At 52.4% G+C, this 9,081-nt stretch overlaps 1 protein-coding gene across 15 annotated transcripts in view; it reads left to right on the top strand.

Moving 5' to 3' along the window:
* The first annotated feature begins 5,582 nt into the window (after positions 1 to 5,582).
* LOC111160844 (bridging integrator 1) overlaps positions 5,583 to 9,081 on the top strand; it is a 54,984-nt gene continuing 51,485 nt past the window's right edge. For 10 of the 15 annotated variants that reach the window (XM_022524230.1, XM_022524224.1, XM_022524231.1 and 7 more), the window contains exon 1: positions 5,608 to 5,751. In XM_022524230.1, coding sequence (XP_022379938.1) covers positions 5,668 to 5,751 — 84 coding nt within the window. In that variant the 5' untranslated portion in view covers positions 5,608 to 5,667. Of the gene's footprint in view, positions 5,752 to 9,081 lie in introns of all 15 variants that reach the window. The other 5 variants (XM_022524232.1, XM_022524229.1, XM_022524223.1 and 2 more) reach the window with 1 other exon arrangement.

Here is a 9,081-nt window from a genome sequence, read left to right as displayed (position 1 = left end):
TGAGAACACACATTAGCCATGACTCTTTTGATTGTAAGTGACTTCCAATTGGCCTCAGCAAGAAAAAGATGTATTGGTTCATGTAGCTAGACTGTTGGAGCTGAGGGGTGTGCAGGACCCAAGGCTGATTGGAACCAAGTTCTCAAACAATTTTGTTACATCTGTCTCTCTGTCCTATTTCTCTCACTGTCCCCAACTCTCCAACTCCTTGTCAGTTTCATCTTCTAGGCAGGACTGTCCACATGGTGGGTAAAGTGGCCCCTGAGGACTCTAGACTCACATCCTCTCATCTTAGCAAGTTTTCTGAAAAGAGGAACTTTCCTTTCCTATAGGCGTATATCCCTTCATGCCCAGGGAAGACTCTGATTGGCTCTGCTTGGGTCATGTGCTCATCCTGAGCCAGTTGTTACTGCTTGGGTGAGTGGCTTGCCTGGGGTACCTACACATAATGGCAAAGGGACACGGCTGCACCAAACCACACCAAATGAGGAAAGAGTCCCTAAAGAAAGTAGGTCAATCAGCTGAGCTGATGAAATTGCATCCGCTATCCACTATATACAGCCATCATTTACATGGTCACCTCTTGATCCTCAGGGGCTTTACGTATAATGTTCATCGTTTCACAGTTATGTAAAGAGATTCACCCCCACATTATAGATGAGGCTTGAACTGTCTAAATAATATAGCCACAGATGGAAACGTTGTCAACAGAGGACCTGACTTCTTGACTCCAGATCTGTCTGCTCCTTCTACGATATCCTGGTGGCCTTTTATGGTTGAGAGGGAGTGAGGATAATCTGTCAGGGGGGGCTTCTTGGACACAGATCACACATAGGCTGCCCTGAAATAATGCTTTTGGAAAGACAAATCCCCTTCTGGTTCTGCCTGTAGATTCTCCTGGATGCTCCATCTCTGTAGGCGACAAAGGCTGCTGTGCCAGGAGGCAGGTAGGAAGCTGGCCCATTCCAGTCACTGGAGATGGCTAGGTGCTGACTGATCTCAGCCTTGGACCTACACTGTGCCCTGTGCCTTTGGGTAAACCCACCCTATCTTCTCTGAGTCCCCATCGTTATACAATGTTGGCAAAAATCTTACTGCTATTGCACACAGGGTTCTTCTGATAGTCACATATAAATACAAATAAAAAATCTTGTTTTGTAAGATAAAACAATGATGATGATGACGATCATGAGAGCTTCTTATTCAATTCTTGAAGAACAGAGGGAAAACGTGCGGGCAGTGTTTTTTCTCTTCAAGGGAAAGGAGGACTGCCGCTTGTGTGAGTTTTTGGCGATTTGGAAAATCATTTTCCCAGACCTCAGAGTTCAGCTGTGCACGCACACAGGCACAGCACACGTAGTTCGTCTTTATGGTTACTCTTTCTGTGCTGCCATATTGTGGTTTCCCAACCACTACCCCAGGGGACAGCTTCCTCATTTCAATTCGTATTTTTAATAGCATTTCTTTCTGATCACAAAAATAGTATTTGTGCAAAATTTGGAAAATAAAAAAGTGAGGAAAAAAAAAAAACAACTCACCTGAATTGCTCCACCCAGAGATACAAAACACATTTGGATAGCAACTGACACTAGAATCATATACAACTTAATATTCTGCATTATTCTGCTATCAACACATTAGTGGCATTTCCCCATCACAAAAAACTTCATAAACATTGTTTCGGCAGACATTTCTTGCATTGCTGTACTATAGTTAACTGCACAGGGTAACAGGCCATTGCGCAGAGGTCTGGGAGTGGGCTGGACAGCTGGGCCCTCGCGGTCTTCTGTGCAGAGCTGGAGGGATGCAGGGGCGGGAGACCTGGGCCCTGAAGGGGCAGAAGGAAAGGCAGGCCCAGAACACGTTGCAAATTTACTTGTCTGTTCATTTATTCTTGCCTTAATATTTGAGGCTCCATTAGGCACCAGTTTCCCTTCCTGTTCTCCTATCAATGCCCATTTCAGGTCTTCAACATCCCTCTCTTAAAGAGCCTCCCTGCCCCTTCCCAGATCCCATCCTGTCCCAGATGTGGTGCACTCCTGGGAAAGGAGCCCTATGGAACCCACCACCGTTTCTGCCAAGCCCAGCTCAGGACCAGTACCTAGGAGGTGCTCAGAACTGTTTGGAGACTGAGGGACAGAGCAAACATGAATAATAACAGCAACAATGGTAATAAATAGGGGAATAAATAGCTAACACTCATGTTTTCAGTTTTGCATGATCATAAATTAAGGTGACAGAAGTCTGTGTGATTAAACTTTGCTGAATTTTTATTTATCTCCTAGACTTGAAATTCTAGGATTGAAGAATGAAAGCATTTTGATGAATCTTAATACATACTGCAAGATCACTTTCCAGAAATTCCATTTTCTGTCATACTCTCAGAAGAGTGCATGTGAGTGTCTGTGTTTCTGGTTTTAAGTAATGTAATTTAAAAAACTGTTCACTGATTTGATGAAAGTGGAGGAAGGAATGATATTTTCATTGATTTAATGAATGCGTTTTAAATTTCCTGGTAAGACTGGACATCTAAAGTTTTGCTTTTTGTTTTTTTTTAAAGTAATCTCTATACCCAATGTGGGGCTTGAACTCATGACCCTGAGATCAAGAGTCACATGTTCCTCTCACTGAGCCCCAAGGCAGGTGCCCCAAGACTGAACTTTTTTTTTTTTTTTAAGACTGAACTTTTAAAACCTGTTTATCGATCATTTGAATCTCCAGTTTTGTGACTTGTCCATTTGTGCTATTTGCCCAGTTATATTGGGATCTTAGTGTTTTTCTTGTGTATTATGAGAGTTCTATTTTATTTTCAAAAATATTTCCTTAGGGGGCGCCTGGGTGGCTCAGTGGGTTAAAGCCTTTGCTTTCGGCTCAGGTCATGATCCTAGGGTCCTGGGATCGAGCCCCGAAACAGGCTCTCTGCTCAACAGGAAGCCTGCTTCTCCCTCTCTCTCTGCCTGCCTCTCTGCCTACTTGCGATCTCTGCCTGTCAAATAAATAAATAAAATCTTAAAAAAAAAAAAGAATTACAGTGTTTAAAGATAGAGCTGTGTGTGTGTTTAGTTATTAAGGCCAAATAGCATATTACGGAATATTTAGGGAATTAAGAGGAAAGAATCAGCCATAATGCTTTAACCTTAAACACATCTATTTCTTTTGTGCATGGTCCTTTTGAGTCTTGGATCATGAGCACTTGTATTTATTTTTAGTGGTTGCAAGGATAGTGCACGCAGTTTTTGGTCTTCTCCTTTTCACTCACAATTATACCGTAAGCATTATTTTCATGTTGCTATAGCCCTGTAACGGTTGTTTAGAATGATCCCTCACTGGCCCCTTCGGTTGCTGTGCAAGCTAACTGATTCTATTCTGCCAATAACCGCGTAAGTTGCTTATAATTTTTTTTATTTTTTTTTTGTCAAGTGATATTTTGAAACACCGAAGTCCAGCAAAGCAGAATCTCCCACTGTTCCCTGGGAGCCAGCTGGAATACAGTTTGACTTCTGCTCCTTTCCTCCTTTCCTCAGAGGAGTGTTGGGAGAAATCACTCTTAGGGAATGGTTAGAAATGGCAATCATAAAATTAGGAAAAGAGACCATGAGGTGAAAGCATGTTGAGGTTTTAGAAGAAAGTTGCTTTAGCAACTCAGGCCAGGTCGTTTAGGTTTTGTTTTTGTAACTTGTGAATCGATCATGAGTTTATAATAATAATTTTGACAAAATGCTTTCCATTCGTGCAGTGCTTGGTGTTTTTTCTGGGAAGCAGTTCAGTGTCTCAGCTGAGGGCTTTAGTGCTAGAAAATCTGGGTTTGGATAATCTGCTTATCTCTTGTGACCTGCAGCAAGCCTCAGTCTATCTTTCTGCAAAATAGGAGTAATAATAGACCAGGAGGGAGGTTATGATCATCCTCTGTGGGTGCTGAGCAGTAATGGGAAGAACCAGAAGGAGCAGCCAGAGTTTGGGGGGACTTCCAGGCAGAGGGAAGCCAGAACCTTTTATCTCCTGGGCCTCAGTTTCTCCACTTGTATGGGGAAGGGTCTTGGTGTACGATCTGCAAAGCCTTTCCTGCTCCTCCCAGGAGCCTCGCAGGGGCCCCTTCCCTGGCTTCTGTCCATTGTCCTCAGCAGGGCCTCCAGGACTCCTTTCTCCACTCAGCTCCACCAAGTCTCTGAGAAATCCTCCAGGGCTGTCCTTGGCCTCCAGGACAGCAAAGGGCTGTGGCATCCTTCAAAGCCTCTGATGTGATTTGGGGAAGGGGTGTGAGAGGAATCAGTAGATTGAATATATATTTATAAATTTCGAATGAGTGTCATTGATTTGTTGGCAGAGCTGGTTAGCAATAACTTTATCCTCTTTTTGAATAATGATCATCAATCATATTTTTTTCCCCCCAGCACAGAAGAGAAGACAGCCCACAGTATAGTGTTTGAGACCCTGGGATGCAGAATCAAGAGATTTGGTTTCAGGCCAGTCTGTGCTTCATTATTTAAAAAAAAAAGATTTTATTTATTTATTTGACAGGCAGAGATTACAAGTAGGCAAGAGAGGCAGGCAGGGAGAGAGAGGAGGAAGCAGGGGCTGGATCCCAGGACGCTGGGATCATGATCTGAGCCGAAAGGAAAGCAGAGGCTTTAACCCACTGAACCACCCAGGCGCCCCCCCCCCCCTTTTTAAAGATTTTATTTATCCACTTGACAGAGAGAGAGAGAGAGAGAGAGATCACAAGTAGGCAGAGAGAGAGAGAGAGAGAGGAGGAAGCAGGCTCCCCGCTGAGCGAGGCGGGCTTGATCCCAGGAGGGAGAGGCTTAACCCACTGAGCCACCCAGGTGCCCCATGTGCCTCATTTGTAAAAGGGGAATGATAATAGCACCCACCTCTTAGGGCTGTCGTGGAGGCACTTAGCTGAGTGTCAGGCACACAGTAAGCGCTTAGTAATGTTAAATAGTAGTAGTAGTAACAGTACTAGTAGTAGTAATAATAATAACTCTCAGCAAATGCTAAGATGGAGAACCTGGTTGGCATGGAACTAGGTGCCAGGGACAGAGATGTGAAGTTGTCCCAGAGGCCCCCAGAGAACCCAGGTGGAAACCGGTGAGTCTATAGGCCAGGAGGAGGCAGAACGTCCGGCGTGAGGCCAGAGCCCAGCTCCAGGCAGGAAAGCGGTTTTCGGCCGCGCGCTCGCAGCCGGTGTTTCTCTGATTCCAGGGACACGCACCAATCGTCGCTCTTAAACCCTGGTCTTTGAACGCACTGGTTTCAAAGTGGCCTCCTCTCTGGGGAGGACCGGCATCTTAGTCTCCGCCCCGGGGCGGTGTCATAGGAGTGTCCCAGGAGTCCCACTCGCCGCAGCTCCCGACATCCGCGCGCACCGCTCCCTCCTTCTTAGCCAAGCGTTCCGGGGCCCGCAATGGCCCTTTAAAAGGCAGAGTCTAGTCCAGAGGGGGCGGGCGGGGGGCGCTGACCGCCGTCCGAGGCCCGGCCCCTCCTCCCTGCCCCTCCCTCCGTCCGTCCCTCCTCGGGTCCCCGCGTCGCTCGCCCCCTCGTTCGCTCGCCGGGCGCACGCTCCGCCTCCGTCAGTCGGCTCAGCTGTCTAGCGCGCAGCGTGGAGCTGGAGCCGGGGCCGGACGCGCGGCTAGGGGCTGGGGGCTGGGAGGCCAGGCCTGAGCCGCGATGGCTGAGATGGGCAGCAAGGGGGTGACGGCAGGGAAGATCGCCAGCAACGTGCAGAAGAAGCTCACGCGCGCGCAAGAGAAGGTGAGCGAGCCCGATCCCCGGCCTCCGCGCGGTCCAAGCCACCTGTACCCCCCTTCCCGTCCCTCCCCCCGCTGGGGCTGGTCCTCACCCGGGATCGGGCGCTGTCACCTCCGGACGACCGCTGCCGAGGGCCTTCGGGGCTCCATAGGCTGCGGCCCCCGACGTTCTGGGCGCCTCTCCCGTCCGCGTCTTCTGTCTCCCCACCCCCAGCGGGGGCAGAAGAGGGCGCAGCTGTCCTCTCACCCCCTCCTCCTCACCCCCCCGCTCTCCCCACCCCCAGCTTTGTATATTCTCCGCCTGTCCGCGGAGAAGAGGCGGCCCACGCTCTTCTTCGGGCGCGAGGTCCAGTAAATCCTGCCCTGGAGGCCGAGGGCCAGGCGGTTGGGAGGCGAGGTGGCGCCCCTAGTACCCCAGCCCTGCGCGGGCCACGCGGGCTGGGCCCTTGCTAGGGGGAGGGAGCCTGCCCCTTGTGTCCCAGGGCCGCTCTGCTCCGGGAATCCCGAGGCTGTCCCTCAGCCCTCGGGTGCCAGCGGTCTAGCTCCAGGCCTTTGGGCGCTTCCTGCGCCCGCCGTTCCTCCTCCCCACCCGCCTTTCCACCTTCTGTCCCCGCGGGCTGAAGGAGGGATCGGGTTTCCTTTCCTGAGAAGTGCCGGAGGCCTGGACGCTCCGGCCGGGTCCCCGGGGAGCACAGCACTGCGCGCCCCTCCGGGAGGTGCCCTCCTCCGAGCCCAGGCTTTGCGTTTCCCGCGGCTGTGAAGGGGGTGGTGGCTTCGGCTCCGGGAGCCCACCACCTGGGTGGGGAGCTGGCCCGAAGGAGCTGGGGCCACACCGGGGGCGTGGGGGGCGCCGCAGGAAACCCGACCCCTCAGTGTCTACAGCAACCGGCAGCAGGCGAAGGGGATGGAGCCTGGGCTTCCCGTGGCACCCTGACAGTGCAGGAAATGCAGTATTGGCGGGCGGGGGTCCGCGCCTGTTCAGCTTTCTATCCCAAGCCACCTCTGGTTCATTGAATTGGATCACGCCAGCTGCTGACGCCACTTCCCCTGCCGACTGGGACTCTGAAATCTAGGATTGCAGATTCTGTGCTCCAGCCAGGGTGGTCCCCCAGTGCCCCCCAGCGGAGTCTCTCCCACCCGACACTCAGGCAAGAGTGGGAACCCGAGGACAGGCCGGCCTCCTCCAACCAGACTGTGGCTGTTTATAAACAATGACTTTTGCAGCTGAGACCTTCGGGCTCCCTAAGGATGCAGTCACGTGATGGTGTGTGGGGGGGGGGTCGGTTAGAGCTTCCTCAGCGCCTCCCTTCGAGTCCCGCTGCTCATCCTTGTAGTCCCAGCCTAAGGAGATGGGTGGTGTGCATGGAGGTTAGGGCCATCAGCCAAGCTCCAGATCTGGCCTGCTCCGGCAGCTGTATACCCTTCCTACCGACCCTCCTCCCCCACCTCCTGCCCCAGGCGGGAGGAGGGATTAGAGCACCGCAGATACTGGCTGGGGGCTGGGTAGACTTCAATAAGCTCTGGTGGTGGTGGAGAGGGGCAGATGCTGCTGCCCTTGCTTCCTCCCCCCATCCTCCTCCTGCCCAGGACCGGGTAATCCACTAGGTGCCTGGAGCTGGCAGCTCTGGGCTAAGCCGACTTCCTGCTCCTTAGGGGCTAAGGAAGATGAATGGGTAGCAGGTTAGGTGAGACAAGTTCCCCGCCCCCACTCCACTGATGTCCTACTCTGCTCTGGCTCCCCTTTGCTCTTTTGGTGTCCCCTTTGCCCTGGTTGTCTTGTCTCTGCGGCAGCATCTTTCGCTAATTTCAGGGGCAGTAGGCATGAGATTTGTCCCCTCCTTGTAAGTGGCAATATGTCATCACTGACCCCACTGAGCTGCTGCCACCGCTCTCTCTTTAGCTCCTGGTCTGTGGCATGGACAGTTGGCTGGCAGCTGATCGGCCATGGATGCTGGCCTGGCCTTGGCCAAAGGCTGGCCCTTCGCAAGCCTGAGCTGCAGGGGACTGGAGTTGTTTAGTGGTACTGCTGTTGTCTTCCCCTCTGGCACCGCGCACTGGTTAAGAAACCCTCCCCTATTCTCAGAAGCCAGAGAGTAGCCTTCTTTCAGTCCTCTCCTTTGTTGGCCCTGCTGCAGTACCCCCTTCTGGGGAAGCCCGAGGCCTCAATGCACACCAGCCTCTCCCCTTTGCCCTCTTGTGGTTCAGAGTTTGTTGCAGCATGGGTCAACTCCCCAGCATCTTTTGGTGGTGTTCAGGACCCCGTCTAACTCACATTGCCAGTGGTCTCACAGACACCCCTGCCCCTGCCTCGTCTCAGGCAAACCAATGAGTAATAGGGACAGTTCCAGTTGTGTTGCCATAGGAGGGCATTTCCTGACCAGGGACAAGCAGTAGCTTTGGTGTGGGGCCTGGATAATATCCCCATAGGTAGGAGGGCCTCATCTCTCTTTTTCTTCTTTCCCAGTTTCCCCTCTCAGCCCAAATATCCACCAGGACTCAGAGGGTGACAATGGGGTCAAGGAAAGTTTGCCCTCTGGTGCCCATGGGGCCAGCTCTCCTGTGTCCCCCGCTGAGTATGTCTCTCCATGGGTCTTGGCTTGGCATTACCATCTCATCCTACCCTGACCCTGCATCACTGGTCTGGGTGCTCCCCCTGAGGGGAGGGCAGATCTGTGTGTGTATCCAGGCATTTACCTGGCCCCAGCAGGTGCAGAGTGACTGTTTATGGACAAACAAAAGAGCATTTGGGGGCTTGGCTGGGGAGCCCTGATGCAGGCCTGTGGGTGGGCTGATTTGTGCTGTGTGCTCCTCTGCTTTCCCTCCTTCAGCAAATCCTGCCTTGGACATGTGGTGTGTGCCTGGTCCTGGGCAGAGCCCTGGGTGCAGTGCAGAGCGGGATGTGTGAGGCTCTGATTGCTGTGGAGCTTACTGTCGAAAGGTCCCACAGCCTCTGGCCCTGAGGAGACATAAGAGTGTATTGGAAGGGTCACCAGGGTATGAGTATGCACCGCACTTCTCGCCTGCTAGCCCCTGGCTGCCCCCAGAGTGCTGGGGTGCAGAGCGTGGGCCTTTAGCTTGGGCGTCATGTCATCTTCCTATTACGTTTGGCTTGTTGGACCCTCTGTGAATGACTTTGTCCATTTTTGGGCCTCAGTAGGGTGACTGGGCAGAGCCAATGTAGGGTGGAGCCTGGGTCAGATGACAGAGGATTAGAGGTTGGCTGCCTGGGCCCTTTGGGGGAGGGGCAGATCGGGGAGAAGGGACAGCTGTGGTGGGGGTGGATTCTGGCCTGCTGGGCCCTGCCCCTGAGGCCCACTGCTTAGGAGTCCTCACA

This window comes from Enhydra lutris, unplaced genomic scaffold, assembly GCF_002288905.1.
Source record: "Enhydra lutris kenyoni isolate GAN:26980312 unplaced genomic scaffold, ASM228890v2 scaffoldscaffold78, whole genome shotgun sequence".
Classification (NCBI taxonomy): Eukaryota; Metazoa; Chordata; class Mammalia; order Carnivora; family Mustelidae; genus Enhydra; species Enhydra lutris.
This window is presented reverse-complemented; position numbering and strand designations above follow the sequence as displayed.